The 27,563-nt window shown below is 43.2% G+C and overlaps 1 protein-coding gene across 1 annotated transcript in view; it reads right to left on the bottom strand.

Moving 5' to 3' along the window:
* Window positions 1-27,563, bottom strand: part of ITPK1 (inositol-tetrakisphosphate 1-kinase) — a 161,576-nt gene that overhangs the window by 78,834 nt on the left and 55,179 nt on the right. The window contains exon 3 of the mRNA XM_075711801.1: window positions 3,349-3,474. Coding sequence (XP_075567916.1) covers window positions 3,349-3,474 — 126 coding nt within the window. The remainder of the gene's footprint in view (window positions 1-3,348; window positions 3,475-27,563) is intronic.

The following is a 27,563-nucleotide window of genomic DNA, read 5'->3' on the forward strand; positions in this document are numbered from 1 at the left end:
ATAGGTGGTAGCTGCCGGCAGGCATATAACTGGAGGGGTCCCAGTGCCACATACCACAGTATGTGGGATTTTAATACAACTATTTCTCAGCTGCTCTGAAATGAGGCAGCTCAAGTGAGATTTGCCAGCACCAGTGAAGGTTATAATATCGTCCCAGTAAGAATATCCCTGTAAATCAGGGGTCTGCAGCCTCTTCTGATGTGCATATCTCTAGAGACATCCACCGTGACCGTGGACTGCCATACAGAGGACGTAAGCCTCCTGGGAGTACACCTGGTTTTCTCATTACTTTGGCCAATGCCTTCATGATAGTCAACAGACTCCTTCCCACCTGCCCAGCTCCCCCAGTATCCCAATCTCCTTACGGCCAAGGGCTCAAGAAGTCTGAGAGCAAACAGCCATTGAAATTTACACTTAAACCAAAGAGCCCTTCAGCTGCCACTCCGAATTCAGGCTTATAGCCTAACACACTGCAGGAGAGCACTCCTCTAACTGTGGTCAGCTCTTGAGGACCATGAAGACAGCCCTAAGCATGCAGGTTGGACTTATCCTGTAGAGTGAAGAAACAGCACCAGGCGAGGAACTGGTAGAACTGAAGTATTAGAGAAAGCATAAATAGCATGACCAAAAGGTCCAGGTGGTAAAATCAATGCCATCGTGCATGACAGTAGCAAACAGATTCAATAATCCTGACAGAAATGTACAATTTCTTCAAGTTTTGCAAAGCTTTTGCCTCCGGTCTCCTATTCCTGGCCCTGCCTCCCTGTACACTTTGGGGGCGAAAAAAAAAAAAAAAGTGGGAATTGAGATCTCTGCAGTAGGCAAGTCTGTACTGAAACTGAATTATATCTTACTTTCTACAAAAAATCCAAGCTGAACTACATAAAATACCTTCTTCCCGACCAAAGCACAAAAGCTTAGAACATGGAAACAATATCCCCACATACGTTTCTTATTTTTATGCTGTATTAACTGTTATATGCAAACTAACATTTCTGAAGGTTTAAATCAGTGATTTAACTTCAAATAGTCTGTGGTTAAAAAATATTGCTGTATTTGATATTATCATTTGAAAGAAAATAAATCCTGTAAGATCAGTGATATGTATTAACTTACATAGCTCTGTAGAATTTGAGAATTTTAGGAGAGACTTTGGGTGGAGGGCGTTGGGTTTTTGGCTTGTAGTTGCAGTTTTGATTGGGTTTTCATTTTTTTCATAAGGGGATGTTTCTGTTGTATTTTTTAGGCCACTGCATCTCTATTCAGGTGATATTATTCTTTTCCAAGTGTTAACAAAAAAAAAAAGATACAAAGAGCAAATCCCTGAACTAAAGAATAAATGGATATTTATCCATAATTACACATGGATAATATATCCATATATACTGCTTCTCTCTCACCACTCTCAGAATCTCTCCCGCCAACTCGTTAGATAAACAGTGTATTTTCACTGAGATTTTCTAACTTAAATATCTTTAAAAACAAAGCTTCAAGATTTAACCTATACAAAAATATTGGATTAAGTTATCTAAACAGTAACAAAGGTACACAGAATAATGTCAAGGTATCATATTATGATTACTTTAAGAAATCTATCAGGGTAAGGGATTTAGCTTTAGCAGGTCATTTTACCTCTACCAGCCTTCCAGCAGCATAGCAGCTGTCACACAGACCCGAGAACAGCCCACTAAGTCCTCGGCCAAAGCTAAGGCTCTAGCTGCAAAGTGCTCTACCCTGTTTCGTACCAAACTTCACCTTGATTAACAGCAGCTTTAAATGCATTAAAATGCATCCTCTGTACTTACTACCGTTTCCTCCAGACCTCACTCCAGTTTCTTGAGAAAGAATCAGCTTGTGACCTTAAGCTACCAAATACAGTAAGTTGACTATCTGGAGTTCTTATTAAAAATATTCCATTTCCATTGAAGAGTTCTTGCTCAGGAATAAAAGCAAGGTGTTTTAGATGTTAATTGTACTACTACACACCAACTTTTGTTCTAAAACTGCTTGCACAAGTTCCCTACCAGCATGTGCTCCAGGAGACAAGGGAGGTGCCACAGTATTACACAGAGCTGCTCTCTCTGTGCCTCAAAGCCTGGCCTTCAGGAATGCATGAAACAACATAAGAATTGGGAATAAGGAATCTCATGAGTCTTAATCAGCTGTGAGCAACTTAACACATGTGCCCTTTTGCCTCTTTGGTCATCATTTTTTCCCATCAATAGGATGGGTATATTGTGAAGGCAAACCAGTTAACAACTGAAACAGGGAAGGACTGTGAGCAGAAAGCCCCTGAAACCCACCTCTCCATATGCTTCTTTGGACATTTACAAGTTTCCAGTGCTGTGGGAAGTGGATACCTGCACTACTTAGTGATGAATAGTCATCTACTCTTCAGAGAACTGGTGCTAGACGGCCAGACCCACAAGTCAAACCTTTTTGTCTCCTGTGTGTGTTTGAGTAATATGCAGGTGGGAAGAAGCAGAAAAGCTCTGTAACTCGAGCAAAGACAATATTGACCCCATTAAGCAAAATATTTTCTGCATTACTAGTTGCAGAACATTAAGCAGAGCAAAGAGAACATCATTTCCCAAGAAAGTAAAGTTGTCAGAATTGCAGAATTTTTCTGAGCCGTTTTTCCCCCTAAGCATATTCCATAAAATTCTGAAAATATCTTTTTAAATTTTGCTTCTCTTTGAAAGAGAAAAAAAAGAATATACCTTTGATCAAAGATATCCACCAGAAGCAACACCTTTTAAAGTGATAAAGGTGTTGCTTTGTCATTTTCATCTGCGTTCAGACTACTGATAGGAATTCTTGGGGAAAACAGTTCTCGCTACCACTATGTCCTGCATATTTCTGACCTTCAATGTACACTTGAGAAAAAAAAAAAAAAATTAATAGTACAGGATTCTCAGCTTTAGAGGACAGAATCACTCACAGTAATCTTTATGTTACAGAAATTAGCATTCCAGGAACTGTGAAGACTAGACAGAACTGGGCCAAATTAATTTAGTGTCTTCTGTCGTGGAGAGATACATGTAAAGGACTCTGCATCCTGTTCCTCTTTGTGAACAGCACTCGTGCTTGGAATGGTTATCAGGACAACATTTGGTGGGAAACCAGTTCTTACTAACCTTACCACTACAACGTAAAACCTATCTAAAGGTGCAAATCCATTTTAGACTGACAAAACAATTTTTACTGGGCTATCAGTAGCAGGGCAGCACTGTGCCAGGGAGGTCTTTTCATCAGACCCTACCAACTGCACAGGAAACAGACTGAATTTGCTGCACCATGATCATCCTCCTGCTCGAAATGTGGAAGGACTATGAAAGAACCACTTACCTGGAACCTGTGAACCAACTCCAGTGACTGGCTGTCATTCTGGTCTGCTTCAAGGATGACATCTGTCAGTTTATGTATGATCACATCCAAAGGTCCCTGATCTTCAATGGGTTTGGTGAGGTCAAGCTGAAGAAACCAGAGAGAAACCTTTTATTAATACCTGGAGGCTGTGAGTTTCTTGCCCCTGCCACCGTCCAAGGTATTGCTGCTACACTGAAGGCAGTTAGTTTACACGCTGCCTTTATTTTGGTAAGTTACTCAAATTCCTGAGAATTTACATTTCACTGAATGTCAGAAAACTTTACTTGGACATTTATTTCTCAGCAGTGTAGATCTAATTCCATGAAAAAGCAGTTTAGTCATTGGCAAGCACCCTTCATCCAAACACCTTCCTGTGCTTCTCCACCCTGAGCCAACATTTCCCTCTCCACCTTCTTTCCTGGTACTTACACATACATGCAAAAGGAATGAGCCAACAAAGATTATCACCACTAATAAAAGGAATGCCTGCTGCGCCCTTCACCCTTTGGGATTGCACAACACAACACCCAGGACAGTAATACAGGTAGCACAAAAGCAAGTGACTCCAGATCTTTGCAAATTCATCTGCAGGGACAGCTATTTAGCTGGTAAAGAGGAATGCAGCTCCCAGAGCACTCCACTAGCAGATTTTGGCAGTCAGCTGGATAGGGGACAAAGATCTGGGTGGGGTGTGCAGAAACTCTGCTCCAGACAGCATGGGAAGGCATGAAAGTGGTGGCAATGTGTCACAGGGCTTGGTCCCCAGTACCAAGACAGGGTTCAAGGAGCAAAGGAACCACCTGTACTGGAAAAGGATTGAGTTAGGGATCTCTTGAGGAAATCTTAATGCAAAGAAGACTACTGGTCCTGATGGGATGCATGCAATGGTACTAAGAGAACTGGCCGATCTCATGGTGAGGGCTTAGATTTATCAGGACATTAATCAAAACTGTGGAAATTTCAACTAAATCAGGAAAAAAATTCCACCATGAGGACAGTCTGGTTGCAGCACAGAGCCCCCCAGAGGCTGTAGGATCTCCATCCTTCAAGGTTTTCAAGAGCTGACTGGACAAAGCCCTAAGCAACTTGGTCTGAATTTAACGCTGAATCTACTTTGATCAAGATGATGTATTATGGACCCTCAGGTCCCTACCAAACTTAATGATCCCATGAAGCTACTTATCAGATTTGAACATTTGTACAGTGTAAGTACCAGAACTGGATCATGTTCTAGCCAACACACTGGGCTGCCCACAGCACAAAAGCTGCCACATCATCAAGCACTGCTTTTCAACCAGTTGTGAGATCTACCGCACCAGTTGGCGACTTAACCTTGTAAACCTCAAACAGGGAACATCTTTGAAATGAAAGACAGATGTGTGCTCACTAAACTAAAGTTAGCATCTGATTTTACAGTTACACGCATGTCCCCTTCCATTGCTGCTATCCCTTTTATTCAACTCTGGCAGAGAAGGGGGTGGGGGGTACAGGAGGGAGAGGAAGGCTGGGCAGAAGAGGCTACTGATGCTCTGTTTTGATAGAAGCCTGGTCTTCACTGTCTCATTAGCTTGAGTTTTATCCTAATAAAACTTCCCACCCCACAGAAATGGCCCTGCTTTGAATTAAGGAGTGCCTTAAGGAAGGTGACGATAAGACAGGATGGCTGGAGCTCAAGGACCAATAAAACTAAAACAGCAGAGATCTAGCTAGCAGCCTTATAATAATTTGCTAGCTGCTAATCTAACTGATCCATGTAGCCGAACTGCTTTTCTTGTGTAGGCACTCTTACCTGGGCTAGGCTTACTTGAGTAGAATAACTGAAGTTACCTATGGCACAAAAGCAAACCAAGAGACTGCCAATTCTCCCCAACAGAGACCACCTTTGCTTGCCCATTACTATACGCTCCTACTAACAGTTATAGGTTGAGGTTCTAGTACTATCTTTGAAGTACTTACATAGATTGTAATACAACTGGAAAACATATTGTGTATCTATCTTCTGAGGAGACTAACAGAGGCACCATTCACAGGTGGGCAGCAGACTCTCTACAAGTGAAGACTATGCAATGGTAAAGACAAACAAGAGAGACTTGATGTGGATGCTCGGTGATTGGTAAGCTCTGGCTGGGTGAGGCAGTCCACAGAAGGTCTGGCTGTCCTGGCACTTACATTTTTACTCCCGCAAGTAGTGCAGCACGACGGCTAAGGGCAAGCGTAGGTGTTGGAAAATTAAGGCAAAATGAAGTGAACTGCAGCTTGGAAGGAGATGATCTACTTCTGCAACTAAATTCCAGAAAAATCAGTTAATATCCTTAAAAGAAATCTCAGATGACCACGCTGCTTTTCCTGAGGTTTTTTCATCTGCCTATCACATCTGGAAGGAAACAGCAAAACAAAGGGTCCATTTAACTAGGTCAGAAAGTTCCCAGTTGCCAAGGTACAAAAATGTGAATTAATCCATTTTCAGGACTTCCAGTTTGAAAAACAATGAGAATCAAGTAAGTATGAGATTGGTTACCCCTCTACATTCTTCCTGCACTTCCAGCTCAATCTGCACAGAAACATTCAGAAAACAAGAAAACAGTTCTCCCTTTCAGCCTTGACCCAAGAATAGAAATAAGCCTTCAAGGCATATCCAGGCATTTTCAGCACAGTGTTTTCCAGAAGCATAAGACATCTGGGCAAGATAACTTCTTCGCAACAGCTGTGCCAGCTAAAAGCAACTGGCATGAGAATGAAACCAAATGCACCTACTTTGCACATCCGAAAGTGTTAAAAAGGGCCCCTCCTAACAGCACTCTGCTTCCCCTTCACCAGGAAAGCAATCCTAGAAATGACAGCACGCTAAGGAAGCTCCTCCTCTGATAGGAAGTTCAATGACAACTTCAACTGGCTCAACAAGGACAGCAGGTATGTTTCAACCACACAAACCTTCAAAATTTGACCCGGTATTTTGTGGATTGGAGGATCAAACTGTTTGCAAGAGTAAGTTCTCTCTGTTCTGGGCCATGCTGCAAAAAGCAAATATTCCTGGGCTGTGCGGAATTTGGAAGAGATCCACCTTCCTTTTATATACCAAGAAGAAAAAAAAAAAAGTAGAAGTTAAATAAAAAGAAGAAAAAAAAGGTTTGAAGGGGGGGAAAAAAGAAGCCTTTTCAAATGGATTATCAGACCCAAGCAGAAATCAGTGAAAGTAGAGTGCAAAATTTCAGATGGCCCTCTGCTGAAGCAAACACTGATTTCATTGTTTGTCATCAGCTGGAATTTGAGCCCTCCTACCTCCCTTCTCTTTCAGCATCTCTCTCTCTCCAAATGATCTTTGCATTTGACATGATCACCCAAAGGTTTGTTTTTGCACAGAACTAACACCATAGCAACAGAAGTGAGAGAAAAGATGTATCAGCACCAGCTTGAAAAATCAGAGAGATATGACTATGGTGCATTTAAGTAGTCTATAGCCTACTCTGCTCGCCCTTCGTTATATTAAAAAAAAAAAAAAAAAAAAAAGAAGAAAAATCAATCAGGTATTGGTTTCATGGCATTATCACTTATGATCAAAACCCAGCAGAATTCAGCTGAATGACATGGAGGACAGTGTCAGAGCTGTACACAGAAAATGCCAAATACAAGGCATATGCCTCCCCAGGTCTTACAGACCTATATATGGAAGAAAACAACCTCTAGATAAATGCTCTTATAGCTGGGCTGTAGCTAGCCAGCTCACCTTCTAATAGAAAGACTGGCTGGGAGTTAAAAAAATGCTCCAAGCTTAGAAACATCACAGTCTGACCCACAGCCTTCCAAGAGCATCCACCGGAGAGCAAGCTGCAGGCAGACAGAGCTCCATCTCTGCCCTCCTCTCCCCTTCCCCCTTCCTCTGTCATCCAGAAACACAGAGCCAGCACATTATCGAAATCATTACCCAGGAGGGCAAAAAAAGTTTATTTCCATTAAACGTAATTTGTTTAAAGTTTTGGGCTTGTTTTTCTCCAGAACGCTCCATCTATGCTGCAGGGACAGGGCGAGTGCCTGGCAGAGTGCCACGGCTCTCCACTGGTCCCAACTGCAGTCCCACACACATGCATTTCTGGAAGCCGTGTTTAAAAATAAAACTATGTCCAAGAGAAAAAAAATCTGGATTTGTTCACTCAGGAAAAAAAACCAAACAAGTGCAAATGTTGGATTTAGCAAAAAGAAATATCATTTATCTAAATGATTAAAAATAGTTTTGTATTTTTTGTTTTATTCAGTCTTTCCAGTCCATACTATAAATCAACACTATTTCAGAATCTGGCTGAGCAGGATTTGTGGTTTTTTTAAAAGCTGCTCTTCAGAAATAGTTTTTGGATTATCAGTCACGTGAAACGAAGTCTTAATACCAACCTGTGCTGTTCTTTAAACTGGAGACAGATCTGTCCACTGCTATATCCCTAAGGAATTTACAACTCATCTCTCCATTTCTATTCATCCTCACTTTTCTCTTAAAATATCTTCATTTAAGAAAAAAACCAAACCAAAAACCCCTCATAAATCTATTAAGCATTTTGCTCCCAGCCTTCAATCGGCCAACAAACTCCACTCATCAGGTTGCTGCACTAAGTTCTTGCTTCGTTTCAGTTTTTATCTGATGCGCTCCTTGGGAGCGACAGAATAGGAGCATGTGTCCCTCCACAGCCCGTCTTGCTGCAGGTGGAAAAAGCCCATGAAACTTTCACCCAAAGGAGATGAATGAAGATAAGGAGAAAATCATCAGAAATGACAGGTGTGTTCTGAGCCTTCTCACTAGGCAGATACCCCCAAATCATCAGACGTTATCTCAAGTGGTAGAAAGCTTAGTAAAATGCCACAAAAGCAAACGAATCTGTCCAATTTTCCAGTAGAGACCTGTCAATGCTCTGCTACAAATTTTTACAAGTCCTAGTTCAAAAGTCCCTTTGTGGTAATTTAACTATTTTCCTCCCTGTGAACCGGACATACAGCACCAGCTATGACCTGACCTCTCTTGCTCCCTGACTGCTGAGGCTGCATGTGGAATTTTCTACACAAATCTATTGTATCCTGTTATTCAGATACTCAGTTAAGGCTGCACTGACCCCAAAACATGTGGGGCTTATTTCAATCTTAACTCAGCTTCTTAAACTCCACTACACATAGACCTTCAGGTTTTTAGTCATCCTCCTCCTATCCTGGGGCTATTTTCTACCCTGTATCTTCATCACATGCATTTCTATCAAAAGGCTTGTAAAACAAAGCTTTTTAAATTCTCCCCTTCTTCCCCCAACCCCAGCCCCACTGTTTACCTTCACTGTGCATCAATGCTGAGCAAGGCGTAATGAAAAAAAGTCATAAGCTCTGGGTTGGAAAGCCAAGACTTCAAGAAGCTGAACCCTGACAGCTGATGTATTGGTGGATGCTGTTCTCTCCCCAAAAAGCTCAGAGATGAAAGCCTCTAAAAATGTCTTAAGCGCTCTGGAGAGGGAAGGGAAGCAGCAAAGATCAATACTGCCAAGCTCACTGTTTCACCTTATCGTAAAAAGTGAGCAAAAATACACACGATAGTCTAAATACAGGAGAGAAGGTGCTTGTATTTGAAAGGAATTGGGAAATTCCCTGAAAAGAAATCAGGAAAACGGTTGTGCATGTCCATCCATACATCTGAGACCTACTTGTGCAGAGCAACAGCATCAGAACAGAATGGCGCTGAAGCCTGCCTGCTCTTCTGACAAACCAAAGGAAATCCACAGATTTCCAAACAAGACCAGCACATCCTCCTTTCCCAAATTAAATCCTGAAGAAGCAGTCTAGTAGTCCCCCTCCACCGGGACTACACTCCTGCAAACCCTGCTGTCACATCTCTGCAAGCACAGAACTGACACAAGTGACTCCCTGCCAAAGCCCGTGGAAGGTGATGAAGTATGTATCGGTATACATTTCCTCATGAGGAAAGGCATTATGTTACCTGGTAGATGAAAACCAGGTATTTTCACTGATATACAGGCTCTCCATAGCTCCTAAAATACTCACATATTCAAACTAAATAAACATTTACAGATTTAAGAGAGCTCCTCCACATCTCTCTGGCCAAGCAAGAAAGCAATGTGGGCTGTTGTCATGCACAGCTAGTGCAAGTATTCAGCACTTGCTGCTGCTGCTAACGGGGCCCAAGGATACTGAGGGAGAACATAAACCCCTCTGTGCGATGGAAACACCAGTTCTGTCCCACTGCAAAGGGCAAAAACGGACCCAACCATCAAGGGCTGTAAAGAAAGAGCAAAAAGTTCTCCACGAGGCCCTATTTTCTCTCTCCACACCTGCCTTCTCCAGCCATCCTTCCCTGGTGCCAAATTAACTTGCATGCCCTCTTGCAGCGGCAGCAATCTGAGACAGGAAATCCGCTGTGGTGAGGAGGCTTCACCCCTCGGCTCTCCGGCTCTCCTCTCACACTGACAAGAGGAGAGCGCATCGCAGCATCGGTAACAGCCGCCACGTCAGAGGAGAACTCTTTCCTAAGCAGGAAGGAAATGTAGCTTAAAAATACCCTACCTTTTTGCTAGTCTTCTCGGAATCGAGGAAATTAAAGACAAGCCAAAGAGCTTACCTTTCTACCACTGCAGGACACTAACTCTACGGGTCATCTTTTGTTGCTCTGCCCAGCTCAGTTTAACAGAACCTCCAAAGGAGGAGGAATGCAGGTCCCACACTGGGACACATTGCTCAGAATCTCAGATGCCAGCAACATCCCAAGCAGCAAGATATGCCTAAAGGTGAGGAGCAGCACAGCATAAGCTATGAAGTCCTGCTGGGTTCCCATTTTCTCAGATACTGAAACTTTAACACCAGAGGAGAAAATTCTGGGTTTAACAGATGGTTTCTTTGCGTTTTCTTGTTCTGGCGCCAGAGCGGATTACTTTGCATTCTGCTTGACTCAAGTTACGAGAGAGAATGTGCGAGCACTTTACACATTTTCAGGAGTCACATGCTGCCACTCCCCTGGAAGCTAGGTATGATCTCCGTAACGTCTGGGAAGTTCTCACTTCTAGCTGTATTCTAGATAAAATGAGGTAAAAGGAATCTCATAGCTTTTTTTACACTACATGTACTAACACACACGGACACCATTTATGGATCACCTCCCCAACTACTACATAAACTGGCTAGCCTTTGCACATTCGAGGCTTGTTGTGCAGTCACGCCATCCCCCAGAACCTCGGCGAGCATTGCCTCCCCACAGCCTCCTCTGCACCCTCCCACAGAAGCACACAGCGAGCCAGCATTGCTGTCGCCTGTGCAATTACAGGGACAGACAGTGACTCGCGACTCCTACTCAGCGTGCAGGGCAATGCTGGGACGAGTTACTGCATCGCAGTTACGCAAACCTCTCCCACTGTGCCCCTCTGCTCCCTCCTCTGACCCTGGCATATAAACCTCCACCAAGCATCATCCTCCTGTTAGCACTATGTTTTGCCCCTTCACTTCTTTAAAAGCAAAACAAGAAATCCCATGTTTGAGCTATGGCTAAAGCTCTTCACAGGCAATGATTTTCTTTTCAGTAGAGTTTTTTTTACCCAAGACTGGAACTTTGTTACTATATTGTTTTTGACTTACAGCCCAATGCAAAAAAAACATTTCTAGAAATTAAACTGTAACTCAGCTTGGCTTATCCCCTCCTTTCCTGTACAATATTTTGGCAGTTGCAGAAAGTTCAGAACTTGCAAAGATGCAGGACCGGCTGTTTCTGAGCACGGTATTAACCTGAGAGCTCATGTCCCATTAGGGCTGCATTGCAGCGAGCAGGTTTTGGTAGGCAAGTGGTTAAGGAGTTCAGTCTTGTTCAGGGACTGTCTGAAAGGCAATTGCTGATTTTCAGCACTTCAGGAGGAATAATCGATGTTACTTGAATCCAAAAAAGCCTCTTGCCAAGGGTGTCTCCTGAGGTCACCAACGCTCCCATGGATTAGGAAGGGCAGCAGAACAAATCCAGAGATTAGCAGAGGAGAAAAGTTTAACAGAAAACGTGTGACATGGAAAGATTAATGCTCCAAAGAAGGAAAGCAAGTTCTAGAAAAACAAGATCCCAAGGAGAATTTGCAGTCGGCGTAACCTGCTGCTGAGACTGCCTTGCTTTACTTTCTGTAACCCTCAAAAAGACAGTGTTCACGTACAGCAGATTAAAAGGCTATATAGGTAATCCCAGTAGTGGAAGGTCTGGCAAAATTACAAAGTAGTTCACAGAATCTCTGATTCACTTCTTGAACTTAAAGCTTTGAAATAGGCAGATCAGATCCAGAAAGACTAGAAATACTTTACAAGGAAGAATTTTAATGTTTCTTTGCGCGAACTGGGTCAGCTCTAGCCCAGTTATTGAACTGACAGATCAATCAATTCTGTAGGAGAGCAGACATTAAAAGAGGAGTGGAATGGAGAAGCCATCCATGGAGAACACTCCAACTAATCCAGAATACAGAAATACTGCAGCACTACAGCTAGTACGGCCCAGGTAAGCAAAGCGAGGGGGGCGAGAGGGGCACACTTATTGGAAACTTTCAGTGCTTAATTATAACATCATATAAACATTCAAAATAATATCAAGATCTGACAGTACTGCAAATACATTTTTTTTGTTTAATAACTACTGGCTGCAGAGAAGGAAACGTGTTCTTCTGAAAGTTTCTCTTGGAGCCATGTAAACATGCACTGCACAACCCCCCTCCCTTTGGCTTTGGGATTAGATAATTTAGAAAAGCTGATACATAAGAAACATCCCCCAGAAAGCCTGGCTACCATCCTTCATCCTAAGGGCTGAGGAAGCTCAGCTCTGGACTTGCACCACATGGCTCAGGCTCAGCTTAAGGATAATGCTTCAGCAGAACCTGTCAAACATCAAGAGCAGTCGGTGCTCCCGTGGGCACAGCTGCACTTCCCGAGAGATCGCCAGTGTCTCTGCTGAAATTCTCCCTTCAACAAAGCCTCCAGCTGGTGAGCACAGAGGCACAGCCAGGCTGCTGGCACGCCCTTCACTTCTGCTAGCTACCAGCCCCAGGACAGCTGGATTTCTAGGTGCATTTCCCTTTCTCAGGCGGCTCTGGATGATGCCGAGTTGTAAGCAAATACAGGTAGCACCCAAAGTACATTTAATCCAGTCTGCTCATTACTTTGCTGAATTTATGTGGTCTTTATTGTGTACTAGGGAGTTCAAATACATGTGGAGAGAGCAATAGCTGTCAGGGTAGAAAGTTTTTATGCTCTTTATTCGCCCCCTGCCTAAACTAATTAGGATCCCTTCTGAAAAACAAAGCAAAATCGAAACATATTTCTCTTAACAAAAGATCCTCCTTCATCCAAACATATTCTTATAGTGCTGCTCACAGACATTGGGTAGCTACTAATGTTTGTGCAACTGCAAAGGATAGAGGAGGAGGATGGTGAAGTACACTGGAATACGACAAGGAAGAAACACAAAGGTTTTAAAAGACTTAGTCAGCCTAAGGGGGAAATAAAAACAAGTAAGGCTGCTTTTAAACAAAGACAAGGCCACGCTTAGGCTGATCTATATCATATCCCTGTGCTGCACGAGCAGAAATCAGAAGAGAGACCATGAACAGATAGAAGAGATTGCGGCATTCCCTTCCATCCTGTTCCAGCAACTATTATTTATAGGAGAATGACGTTGCCTTTCAATTACAAAAGTGTTACTTCAGCTTGAAACCATTGCTCCCAGAGAGACAAAATGATGAAACCGTTCCTTCCAAGGATGAATTTAAAGACATTTGAAATGGTCTGAAATGAACACAGCCACGATGATAAAACAGCCCATGATTTCTCAAATTGAGGAAGAAGGGCATGGATGGAGATCACAACTGTGACAGCCCACCCTCTCAGGTGCTGCACCTGCTAGAAGGTATTGGAGAAAGGAGCAGAAAGCGAAGCCAGGAGAAGGTGGCTGGGACATAGGCAAGGCTTTAACATGAGCAAGAGAAGCACAGCAGGTCTGGCTCATTGCTTCAGCAAACACCCTGGCATAGACAAGGTGATCACAACAGTTAACAGCTAAGTTTGTTTCTCAGCAACTGCAAGGTATCTTTGCTTTTTACTTTCTACCATGTCTGACACAGTTCTCACAAGTGCTCCATGGCTCAACCGTGCATCAGACATCTTTTCCCACATAGGTGAACTGTCTTCCAACACAGCACCCACCCAACACATACGGTGAACCACTGGCACAGGCAGAACATTTTAGGTAAATTCCCTTTAAATGAGTGATAAAAAGTCTTGCTTTTGCTGTGCTGAGGAGGTCTGACAATCTCACAGTACTATTTGGACATAGCCAGACATTAATGAGAATGAAACCAAGAGGAACCATATCATTAGGGGAGATCAGCTTCTTAAACTCAGGAGAACAAGCACTAGGACTAAGGTTATGGCCCAGCTATTCCAAAGCAGGAAAACTAACCCAAAATTTAGTAATACAAAGAATACTACATCAAGCTGGGTTAGTTTAAATTACAGGATAAAATGGTGTACAGCTCAAGCAATTTTTTTATGATCTCAGGATGACAAATTGATAAATTAAAGGAAATAATTAGCAAAGACTGCTGAGCTGTGAAAAGCTCAAGGATTTGATCAGAAAGGACGCTTGGCATTTCTTGCAGGCATGCCAAATAGTGAAATGTATTTCGGGAAAACATAAAAAACAAAAAATATTCGGATCTCCGTACAGCAAGTGAAGGTTTAATATTAAAGATCATATAGGAACGGCCCCAAACTTTACACAGATATCTGGCCTCAGTTTTCAGCAAGAATAAAGATACTGACCATGGGAGCAAGGCAAGCTGGTAAACAAAGATGGGTACAGATATATCAGTGGGTACCAGCAGTCAAAGCCAGAACTCCTGGAGTGAGATTCACTTCACCTTATTTTAAGGAGTTGATAACTACGCTGTAATTTCAGGCTGCTTCTTGCAGGCAGAAGAGTTTAATGTGCTAAGGTGAGGGGAAGCTGCCTCCCTCCCATAATGGTATACTTTAAAAAAAAAAACAAAACAAAACCAACCAAAAAAAACCCCAACAAACCTTCTAGAAAACAAAATCCTATTAACCAAAACATGGCATAGGAAATCACAGGATGGTGATAAAAGGGTTCTGAATAACTATCCATTATGGAGTGCCTCCCAAGGATCCAAAAAACCCAACTATATCAGGGAAAGAGAGGGCGAAAATGGCAGCTACTGACTGTTCATCTACCCTAGTACTATATGCAAGCATTTCAGCACATGTGAAGATATTGAAAAACAATCCGATCTCCAGAGGTAAATAAAAAAATGTAGTAAAACATGACATGAATCGACAAAAGATGGATCAAATCCATGTAACTGGCTGTATGACCACTGATTCTCTAGACAAAGAAAATACAGCAAAGCTATTTTCTCAGAGTTCAGTAAAGCACAGAGTCAGGTAAACTGGAGAAAGGCAAGGACCAGCAGAACAGGAAGGTGAATAAGAGCTAAATAGAAGAGAAGACAACAATGGCTTGCATGCTGAAAGCAGCAGTGGCAAACCAGAAAGGGTGTGCTACTGGCATTCCCCAGGCACTAGTCTTCTGACTGTTTTATTTAGTATCTTCATTAGTGGTCTTAGCACAGTAAGTAGATTACCGATAGACCTTAATAATTACACAGAATGTAATTTACACCGTCATCCAGACAGAAGTATCATGCAGAAGGAAGAATGAGAAATAGGGCAACACAAGTAAATACAAAATGAAAGGCTACATATAGCTGGACTCATGATGCAAAAAAATCTGTCCTGTGCACAGAGAAGGATGCTAGTATGGTAGCTGAAGTATGACTGTGACAAAGATAAACTCAGCTTCACCAGGATCAGGGTATGTTGGGTGAGGTTTGTAAGAGTCAAGCTAGTATAGAAGGCACTACTGAGAACTACAAAAGAACTAGGACATGCAGCAATGGAGATCAGATAGAAGAATCTCAGGTTTCAAATTATTCAAACTCACATTTCACTTCCATCATAAACAGAGTGCTAAGTGAGCAGCACAAAGGCAAGATTAAAAAAAAGATCATCAGAAACATCACTGAGGAAGAAGCAGGCAAAGAAGCACTGTGCCATCAAGCCGTAAATCAAGTCTGGCACACCCCTAATTCTGGGCTTTTTCCTCACCCACCTTGACTGATGAGCCTTCCTCACCAGATGGAGAAGGAAGCTGTAGCTCCTTCTTTGGCAAGGCAACCAGGCCTCGCTGGACTTCTGCAGGATCCTGCAGATACCTTGTCTTGCTAAGATGGTTGTGGTGACTTAAAGGACTATCAGCGACATGAAATTAGGTCAGAACTTCATCTTAACTGGTTAAGAATAGTTTCAGGTGCTATCTTCCGCCTGACTGTTGGGGCTTTAAAATGACATTACCCGCCCCCCACTATTCATTTTCTTTTCCCTTTCACTGTTTGAAAGGCTCAAGCGAACAGGAAAATGACTTCCTATTCAGGGAAGACAGTGAATGCAGTGGTAATTAAACGAGTGAGAAAAAGAACAGCTAAAATTGTAGTTCTTATTCCTCACTCAACTCTGTGTACAGGAATCTCAAGCATTCCTGTCACAGCAACAGATAAAACATCCTCAGAAAATGGAGTCTATAAATTGTTGGTATGCCTTCTACAGACACCAAATCCCATCCTTAGTATTCATACCGATTTTAAAAGGCAAAGATCGGAAGAGGAGAAAATAGTTAAAATATAAGAACACAGCTAGAGTGTGAAAAGCCTGTCTGTGTAGCTTATAACCTCATAACAGAGAAAACCAGATAAACTCCTAGAAGGTCTCATGTGATAACCTAGTTTTCAAAGCATGTTTGCATGCACTCTTGCCCTGAGCTCTAATATCGAGGCACTTGTCTTGACTGTCACTCAGCTGTCTGTCAAGACATCCTAGCAACTTCCTACCTCCCTGTGCTGCTTCTCGTCTATCAGCACAGATGATGCTTCATTTGCTCTCACTTTCTTTCCTTCTCCACTCTTTTGCACTGGGGTAACTCCTTCCCAATTTCACTTTCGCATCTCTTCTGCACTGCTTTCGCCTGGGCAAGACCTATCCTGCCAACTGGCAGAGGGCTGAGCCCAGCTCCTGTCTCCTCCCTGGCCCCGGCTCTACCAGACATCCCCAGCAGCCTCCCTTTTGACACTTTGCTCTTTCTTCCCTCAGTTCTGCTTTTCACTGTAATTGAACCTCAAGCTCATCCTAGTTTCTGCTTTTCTACCTCTGGCTCTTCCCTCAACCTCTGCTCTTGCTCCTGTCCCAGTTAGCTCTCTGAACTCCCCACTTTCATCAGTCGCTGTGAAAAATATCACCGAGCCGCCAGGTCCACTGTTTAGAAGACATCATCAATTCTCTCAAGCTCTCCCCCTCTTGCAATCCAAATCTTCCGGTTTCCTTGTTTCCCTCACCACGCCTCCCTCCTTCTGGATCAGAGAGAAGCCCTCCCCTGTTCACCTTCAAAATTCTTGAGCTGATTCTCTCCCCACCTCTCATCTACCCACAAAGCTAACTTCCACTGTCCACTTCAAAAATCCAACCAGTGTCTTTGCATTGTCTTCCATCCTGCTGCTTCCACTTCAGAGAAGCTTGCCATAAACATTTACAAAGCTCTGTCATTGCTAGACTTCACATCCCTTTTTCCAATTCCTGCTTTGCTGGAGGGACATGAAGTCACTTCTAAAACAGCCAAAGCCCCAAAATTCTCCTGCCTTTTCTCCAAAGGGCTACTTGACTCCATCTGCTGGTTTGACCACACAAAGATACAGAGAAACAAGAGTATTGGTGCAACATTGCACCTAAAGTAACATGGCTACACAGCTTCCAGATGGTCAGCAAGGACACGCTAAACTACTAAGGACAGAATAACATTCACAGAGACCAGCTGAGCAGAGAGGCATCTCACCTGAAGTTAGAGCCTTGGCCAGTAAGAAAGTTGTTCTTAAAAACCAGAAAAGTGTAACATACACAAATGTATTTTACGTATTTTTTTTACACATATATATTCCTACCTCTCCAACAGCCCTTGTTGGAGAGGATACACATATGTGTTTTCTTCCTCTCCTTCCCTTCTGAACTAGTTAACTTTCACTTGGGATATGGCACAGAAGAAGCTTTCACATGTTGCCACTCTAAGCCATCTTCTGAAACTGAGAACTTATGTTGAGCTTCTATGCTTTTCCCTACAGTCAATTCTCGGCACTGTAGTGCTTAAAAGACTACATTTTGGGGAGGAAAGGGGGCTTGAAACCATTACGATGCAGTTAACTGACATCACTTCACAATTAGAACTACTCTCCAACACCAGCCCTTTGAGCTGTGACATGACCGCTAACTCTTTCCCCTTGCCTGTCCCACACTCAGGAGCCAAGCACCTCACCATAAGCAGTCACCTCTGAGTTGTCTGAGCAGGAAAAACTGAAACCACATATCATCGCTGGCACAGCTTTTACACCCAGAAGTTTTCACATACAAGTGGAAAAAAAGAGCCTGTTTGATGATAAAACCCCTTCCACGTGCTTCCTGAGTGTTTGGTCTTCACTGTTAGTCTAAGCAAAGAATCTTGAAACCTTTTGGGCACAAGCACACTTGAAACTTTCAGGACAAATCTCAATTTCCATATGAAAAAAATCCTTTCCTTACTGAAAGCAAAAGATGTGAACAAACTCCCATTTTAATTTATGGCAACAGTCACATAAGAATCGGCTTCATAAAACTTCATGGAAAACTTCTATTTAATGAGGATTTTAATGGACCATGCTGAAAAAAAAGAGCAGAATTTGCCCCCTTTGCATTCCCTGACTTACTGTACCTGCTGAATCCACTAGGACAGAAAAGCTGACAAAAACCTCAGACGACTGGCAAGGAGAGTTCCTGCAGATGAAGTTTACCCTGTGCATCACAGCAGTGTAAAAAGCTAACTGCTTCCCAGCAGGAGCTGGTAAGGCAATTTCCAAAGGCTGCCTCCTCTAAGCTGTGTTGCAACATGAGCATGGCCTTATTCAGTCAGGGCTCCCACCAGAAGGCAGTCAATCCAGAGCTGTCCAATTCCTGATTCTCACCTTACCGGAGAGATTAAAAAGAGCGTTTCAAGTTTTCCAACCATGGCTTCCCCCTCTGCTGCTTTCCATCTCTCTACAAGCCCCCTTTATTCCCCTCCATCCTTCCTTGGCCACTGAGGATTACTGCCGAACTCGTATCTCCCTCCTCTTCAGTGAGTTCGCCTGGCCACGACTCCCTGACAGCAGTCTGCGGGGCCATCCCTCGCTGCTGTTTACAGACAGGAAAGACCGAGGTGTTGTGACCCAGCTGGCCCCTATTAAAGATAATGTTATCACAGCTCCAATTGTTCCTGTCTACATCTGCTGGTGGCAGGAAATAATTGACTTGTCTGAGCTGGAACAGGGGATGTTGGAGAACTATGAATCAGAAAGCTGCCTGTGTCAGGAAACTTCGGCCACATGTTGCATTAATAAAGGATTTTTTTTTCCATAGCTGTGTTAATAAACAGCAACTTACCATTATTTCTCCCTCTTTCTTCCTATTCACATGCAAGTGAGAGGCAGGGTGTGGGGGAGGCAGTGCAGGGAAAGGCAGAGACCTACACGCAAAACCAGAGGTAAACCTTCCCAGTGCCTTGTACGCAACTGCAGCCATAATGCAGTGTCTAACACGTACAAGACCTACACTGCAGTAAAAAAATGTAACTGCTAGCAAACAGGAAGCACTGCAGGATCTACATGCATGTCCTGAAGCGCTGAACTCTAAGCCAAGTCCTCAGAAAAACACACAGACTGAAAAACAATGGAGGTGTCCTCCATACTGGCTTCCTAGTGACCTACAGCAGGACCCGCTGTGGGGCCAGTTTGGCTGTGGTCACAGGCACTGGGAGTGCCCTTCAGTGCCGACCTTCAAGCACGCTTTATTCTACACAGCAGCATTTCAGAGGAAAAATACTAAGATTAAAACCGATCAAGTCGCAATGTTTTAACTAAAACACAATAAACTGTGCTCCAATGCATCATACTCACCTTGAGGAGGCTTGTCTTTTGTCCCATTACTACCAGCATTACCTTTATTAGTTTTAGCAGACTGGCTTCCTTTAAGCTGCAGTGCCTCATTCATAGGTCTGTGCTCTCACATCTGGAAGTTCACCATCCAAGAGGTCATTAAAGCCCTTCCAAGTTATTTCCTCCACCACACATTTTTATCATTAGCCCATTTTACTTGGTGTTTGAATACTGGATCAAGGCATCAGAGAGATGTTTATGAAGCTACAGCAGCTGTAAGCCTTACAAGAACAGAGGTGACACCCAGGCTCTTTGATTATGTCTCAACTCTGAGATTTTCAAGTCTCTGGACCACCAGCCAAACTCAAAAATCCCATAGGTTGTTACAGTGCTGTGTTTAGCACAACTTGTTTACTCCACTTTTGCAGCTAGCCAGGAGCAGACTCTGTTACTACTTCCCAACTGCATGGCAATAGTGTAAGCTAACTTACCCTCCTGCGGTTGATTAGAAGTGCAAAAACATCTCTCAACACCAGTTATTTGCTAACTGTAATACCCAAGCGGTCTACACAATATCCTGTTTCACTTATTGACAACTGTATTGTTTTCTCCTATGAGAAACAAGCCATGGGACTAGACGACTCAAGTGCAACTTTTTGTAGTGGAAGTTCTCAAAACCCCATCCCGCAGTTCCCACACTCTGACCAACTCTCCAAAGATGCTGAAGGTTTTGGAGCTGCTTCCCTGTGACAAAGCTCCACATTGTTAAGTGGAGCTACCAAATACTCCTTCTTCAGCAAGACAGTGGGAACCGACCTCTGAAGAAGCAGACTGTTTAGGCCAGTTGCACTGGGTTTGGCAGGGGTAGAGTTAATTTTCTTCACAGCAGCCTGCATGGCGCTGTGTTTTAAACTGGTGACAAAACCCATGTTGGTAACACACCCATGTTATAGTTACTGCTGAACAGGGCTTGCACAATGCCCAGGCCTTCTCTGCCTCTGAGGCTGCCCCTGCAGCCAGCGGCTGGGGTGGGCAAGAGGCTGGGAGGGGACGTGGCCGGGACAGCTGAGCCCATCTGAGCGAGCGAGCGAGCTTAGCTGCTGGCTGGGGTCAACCCACCACAACGGTCTACAGAGTACCTTCCAAATTTGAGCTCAAGTTGCTACTAAACACAGATTTAAAATCATGTTACAGGGTTAAAATTAGAAGTGAAAAATGTGTTTTGAAACATCTGGCTGGTACAGGCCAGGTATTTCTGCTGTTTGGGTAAATGTCATTTTGAAAGTCCCCTTCCCATCTCTACACAACCATAAGCAGACATTCTTCTAACACGGAAAGACATGGAGACAGCAAACTAATAACTACATTTAGCATATTTATGGCAATGTCACATTTTCCATTGTGCAATTTAAAAGAAGGAAACTCATTTCAATATTGATCGATCTTGAGTTTTGACATTCCATTTTTTTCCGTTCCATTTTTTTCCTCCAGTTATTTCAGCTGTTCAAAGCTTTTCACATCCTTCATGAAGTATTTAAAATATGCTGACCAAATATGCCCTTTCCAACACTGGCACAGAAAAAAATTCCCTAATTTATTGCTAAGAAGATGGCCAAGAGACATGCCCAATTTCCTAAGAAAATGAATGAACTACTTCCTAATCACACCCTTAGCTAAGCCACGTCATTACTTATGGCTATGACTGCTAAACGAGGGCTGGCTAGAGAAGGTAAGAGTGCGCTTGCCTTGAGTGAGAGCCACTTGTGCAAACCCTTTGCCCACACGGTTCGTGTCACTGCTCTGGTAGCACAGGCTCTTCAAGGAAGGGGGTTACACAAGCGTGTGCAGGGGATAGCCAACCTTCAGCAGTGCGGGGAACAGTCCTGTAAAGTCAGCTGCTATTCAGAGCAGCAACAGAGGGACCACGGCTGAAGCCTTGTTTGCACTGTCAAAGGAAGTGAGCATTGCAGACATGGGTTAAGGGTGGACAGAAAAAACAGAGAAGTCATTTGATTTTGGTGAGGGTGTGTTTGCTCTGAAACAAATGTTGAAAGGCATATATAAAAGTCTGGCTGAGCTGCTTATTCACATTCTCCTAAGTGAAATTTGAATGCAACAATTTGCTCAAAATTGGTAAAATTTCTCTTCTGAACCAGTTTAACTAAAGACAAAAATAATCTCAGAAATTTATATGAAAGCCTTAACAGTCTCCTCACAATTATTATAAAATCTCAAACAGAAGGAAGGAAAAAAAGCCCAAAGCATATTCTCAGGTTACTGAAGAGCCCATCGGGCTGGGCTGTCTCTCTTTACTAAGACCAGGTCTCTAAACAAAAAAATCAACAAGGGGGGAGGGAAGGAGATGGAAAGGCTCAAAATAAACCAGCGTTATTCAAACACTGCTAGTTCCTAAATAAAACACAACAATACTGACCAAGTGGAGACACAGAAGAGCTGGCATGGCTCCAGAACACAATAACCATTTGTCTTCTTTGCCAGAGGCAAGCAGCAGCTGGGGATGCCACTCGGGGGGATAAAATAGCACCACGCTACAGCTGGACGATTACTCCCAGGAGCAATGCAATACATAAGAATAAAAGATGACAAGTTAGATGAATGTCCTTTGAGAACCTTTTCAGAAAGGACTAAGTGTTCTTTAGGAGAAACAGGAACACTAAGGATGCAAAAAACTGCCAACGCAGTTTTGCCGAATTCACTTGAGAGTGAAAATGAATCGACATGCAAAAGGCTTCATCTGAATCGGCCTGAAATCCTGCAAGGAAACCCTGGAGGGCAGATCCCAAAACAAGGGAGCTGCCCAAATGGTATTTCGTGGAAATAGGAAAATTTTTCTAAAAGTGAATGGGAACCCTTGGAAACACTCCCCAGAGTTTGCAGGATGATTATACACACTGCAATGGGAACTTCTGAGTGGCAGAAAACGTTTCAAGCATTTCATAACATAGCAGGGGAAAGAAGCGGAAAGCCAGCAAGTGGTTGGTTGGTATTTATTTATTTATTAATACTACCTGCTTTAAAATTGATATTGTAATACTACCTGTAAGCCTGCTCCACAGCAAAATCAACCTTTTGGGGAAAAGTGTAAGGCTGGAATCAAAATATGAAATCCTTCACAATGCTACATGCTCTGTAACATAACAAACATCGTTCTGTTTCCTACCCGAGTTCACTCACCACGTGGCTGCTTCAAGAAGTATATACTAAGTGAAAGCAGAAGTGTATGTGCCTCAGAAATATACCCCTGTGGTAATATAATCAAGCATGCAAAAAGGACCAGACCAGCAATACAGGAAGCTTTTCTACTGCAGGGTGTGGGAGCTAAGCTGGGAGAGACTTCTCAAGTACTAATGGGAGGGAAGGGAAAAAAAGGAGAACAAACTTCTGTGGTATGACATCAAGCTTTACATAAAGTAAATTATAGCCCTTTTCTAAAACACCATTAAGTCAATATACGGTAACCTTGCTAATGACATGGAATGGAAACAATTTCTTTTCCGCACCTTTCAAGGCTGCCAGGAAAAAGAACACGACAACACTGGAAGGAACGTGGTGACCAGCAACAGAAACAGGCAAAAGTGCTTGATTTCCACCAAGAAAGCTAAACATAGCTGAGAGATCCAAGGCAACATAAGGATTCAGATTCCCAGGTGACAGCTAAATTTATTCAGGTACCTCAATCTCCTAAGTGGTTAGTCTGAAACTCAGGTTACAACCAAGCAAAAAAGTTACCGTAAGATAAAGTCTGTGGATTTACAGCTCGTCAACAACACTGAAGGCAGGTAGCTGTGGAGCAACCCTACTTTCACCCAAGGTGAACGGGCGGTAAGGTAAAAGAGTATCAGCATCTGAAAGGTGCATTGCCCTACAAGAGAGACAATAATACTTAAGATGAGCAACATACAAAATGGGTTAACTAGGACTGATGGGACGAAAAGAAAGGAAATGTATGGGCTGATTAGCAGGAAGACTCCTGGCAGACAAATGCGTTAGACCATGGAGCAATCTCCCACAGGAACTGGTGAAAGCCCAATGGGTTGGAGCTTTTTGAAAAACTTTACACCAAACAATAGAAAAACATAGGAAAGAATCCTGCACTTGAGGGAAGCGGAGCATAGGTATTTCCGCATCTACAGAGTCCCCCTCCCCAATTCAACCAACCAGAAAAGCTTTATACAGGTCTTTTTATAACTGGGTCCTTTATTTGCCACAGCAGCTTTGCTCCCACTTGACACCAGCCACCGTGCGGGGCAATCAGGCCTGTCTCCTTCCGTAAGGCAGCACCAGTTCTGCAACCGCAGGCTGCCCATCTCCGATCTCCGTGCTGCCCGCTGTCAGCTCTGGACTCTGCCGGTCTGCAAGATGTGAAACTAAGACCAAGGAAAATTACCTCCTGCATTTGAAAATGACTGACTAAAACCATTCTGTAGAGATTGCAGACATTTGCCATGTCCTTAACTGAGGCAGGATTACAGGGTTAGTGTTCCGGGACATTAATATATTGCTTACTACAGACATGTGTCGTTCAACCTTTAACTAGAGCTTTCCAAATAAATCTGCACTGAAGTTTAACAAGCCCTTACACAGCTCAGCTCTGTGGCATTCACAAATACAGTAGACAGCAGTACATCTGAATACACTAATAATACAAAAAGACCTATTGTAGTTACGAGTTCAGCCCATTAACTAACCTGGGCAATACAGGGCTGGGTAACCGCTGGTTTATTAGCCATGACCTATAGCTATTTACAAAGGGACACACCAATGTAAATATATTTTGGTAAGTGCTATGTGCTGTAATGTACGCTGGGGTTCCAGGCACTTCCTTCTATCAACCACCAACAACCAGGACTTTTAAAAGTCCAGTTCATTTCATGAAAGGACAAGAGCCTCTCCCTTCACACAGAAATTTAAAGAAGTGACTTTTTTTAATATTTGGCAAGTTCATAGTCTCTACAGCATGTGCACTTTGACACCAAACAGGCTACCAGTGCAGTTAGGAAACGCCCTATGCAAACATAACTGATTTTATTTACTGTCTGATAAGAGCTTTCAGAGGCACCCTTGGCTCACCAGTAGCTAGGCAGCACAGATTATAGAACATGCACTTCCACAGCACATCCCAAGTCAGGTGTTTCAACACTGTGGGCATCTACACCTGATAAAGATGTAGTAAGAGGCAAAGGTAGGTAATGAAAAGGATAGCCTGTCATATTTATTACCACAATGAGTAACTGACAATAGGACTTGAAGGCTCGTCACCCTTTCTCACTGAAATCTGCCATCTTTCTTCCCTTTCCTCCCCCTATGCACCCTACAACCAAGGATGACCCCAGAAAGCACAAGCACTAGACAATTCTTCTCCAGACAGCACTGAGTACTATGCTGTGGCCAGGCTCACCTTTCACTTTCCTGCTCACACTGGCAATTTCAATTTTAAATATTTTATTGCCTGTAGATAAGCAAAGTGGAAGAGTAGCTGAAACATGCTAAGTACCATTAAATTTATCAAGATAATATGCAGCAGGAATTCTTCCTATGATTAAAACCAACAAGACATATGTACACCTATCAGATACATCAATCTTTTCTTTTATGTAGCTGATCCTATAATATACAAGAAAATAGGAGAACAGGATTATCCAGAAAATTTCAGAAAGTTCCTTATGCTTATTTTGGATTCACCTTATTCACACTTGCCACAGTTAGTGGCACAGAACCACCCCGGAGCAAAAACTAACCACTGCCGGTAGCACCAGCAAACAGGGTGCAGCATGTGAGAAAACGCCCCAAGCAGCTACAACTGAAAGAGCATGTTCTTAAAACATACTGATTTTGTATGAAATCTCACAGATCTGGTGTTGCAAAACTAACAAAACTTAAGAAAAGACTGGCAGAAAGCAGCAGCTGGAACCATCAAGGCTGGTGTAATGGAAAACCAGGTGCTTTCCTGCAGAAAGGGCAGTGTATGCTGGCAGCAGTGGAGCTGAGGCACTGCAATCTAGCCGTATCTCCACCACAGCGGTGGGCTTTGAACAGCCACCTAAGTGTAAGGAGGGGTGCTTGGAGGTAGGGGCAAGGAGAGAAGGAAAGTAGCTTCTCTCTCCGCTGCCTGGCACTTGGCGGGGCACAGAGCACCAATGGTACAGGCTGCACCTTCAGAATGAAGGAGAAAATTCTCCAACAAGGATTTTTAAGCCAAAAAACCCCCAAATGACCATTAACCCCATACATCATTGTAGGTTTCCTCCCCAGTAGATCACTTCCCTCCCCTCCTCTTTTTGTAGCCCCTTCTGGTCTCCTCTTTGTTCCATGGTCACTAACAGACCAGTGCCCATGATGCAGAACATCTCTGCCTTTATCAAAGCAACTGGGTGACAAGCGGTAATCTGGTGAATTAACTAGGGAAAACATCCTCTCATCATGCAAAAGTGTGTGCCAAGCAATAGAGGGTAAATATAAAATCCAAACTATGCAGTAATTCCATTGGGAAAAGTGTTTCACTACCCCTCAGAGGATCTTAAAACCTCTTCGATCAGTTAAAGGCTCCTAAATCCCCAATGAGGTTCAGACCAATACTGCTAATGGGCCAAATTAAGGCCCAGAAAAATTATCCAAAGTCTCCAACGTGGGAATGGAAACAGGTATTTTAACTGCTTGGAACACCCACCACAAACTGGCTTAAAACATGAGTGGCTAGGTTTTTGGTTTACTTCCTTCAACCAGCCGTTTCCCCAGGGAACAATAAAATCCCGCAGACGAGCCAGCCAGCCTGACCCCTCCAGAAGCCTCCTGCATCACCCCACCATGCAGAGGGACCAGCTTTCCCACCCATTCGTGTCCCCCGTCGGCTTTTCCCTTCTGCTCCAGCAGGATGCGAGTCACTGAAAGGGGCACCTCCATTCCAAACCCTGCACTTGCAGGCTAAGAAACTAAAGCTTATAAAAGGCAACTTGCCAAATGCTTGACCTCATGTCCTCCTCGTTAATCTGAACCATGATTATCGCAATATGTTTGGGATCAATAGGCAAGTGCAGAAAAGGAGGTTACAGCACATTTTGCCGCCTCCTCTGGGTAAAGCTTCCAAATTCTTACTCTCCATGAGACAAGTGGGAGCAGGAGACAGAAATACAGACAGAGCCTGTCAAGGAGGGGGGAAAAAGAAAAAAAAAAAAAAAAGGAGATTCACCCTGCAGCAGAGACTAAGAATGTATACAGGAGAATTCAGCTGTTTTCTCCTCTGCCGAAAATAAACGTCTCAAGTAAGTGCTTCAAGTAACTTAAGTATTAAAAATAGTTTATGAAAAACGGGTGCCTTTCAAGCCGTCTCCTTCTAGGGAAAAGTTCCCAGCAAGCATGATGAGAAATAACTAAGACCTAGCAGCAATTAATTTCCAGCCCATCCAATAAATTGCCTTTTATCATTTTTATTTATATCTCAAAATGACACAAGACAGCTAGACATAAGCTAACAACCTATTATATAAAGGTGACAGCAGCAGAGTAACAATTTATTGGACTTATTCTGGGCTTTTTGATTTGGTTGGATTTACTTTAGGAACCAACAGTGAGGGAATTATTTTTACCAGGGAATATAAAGTTTCTTCTCTTCATCCTGTGCCTGCAGGAGGGGTGACCTTTGTTTTCTTGGTAATAAAACTTTTCTTTCTTAGTCTTTATGTTAGACATACCAAGCTCATGACATTAGTCTGCTATTTCAGAATTTTAAGTTGTCCAGCGTTTTGGAGAAAATGGGTGGTATCCTCAAAAACACGTCTGGAACTGCTCTGTGCTATTTTAAAATGCAATGGGAGATGTGGTTGTGGCACAGTCACACACTTGTGTTAGCCTGAATCTTCCTAGGAAAATGAGCAAAGGAGGACACAGTGGCATCGACTTTGGTCCAGATTATTAACGTAACTACATATTTCATGCTCTTCAACAGATTGACCGGTCCACATTGAAAAGATGCCCCTGTTGCTACCTGTAATGGCTAATCCTGCAACCCCACTTTCCCAGCTACACGGCAGCAGCACTCCCACAACTCCTGCCCAGAGCCACCTCCTCCAACCGCAGGACGCACCAGACTACAGAAAAAGTGTTTAACCTGCACAGATCTTGACA

This window comes from Pelecanus crispus, chromosome 6 (assembly GCF_030463565.1).
Source record: "Pelecanus crispus isolate bPelCri1 chromosome 6, bPelCri1.pri, whole genome shotgun sequence".
Lineage (NCBI taxonomy): Eukaryota > Metazoa > Chordata > Aves > Pelecaniformes > Pelecanidae > Pelecanus > Pelecanus crispus.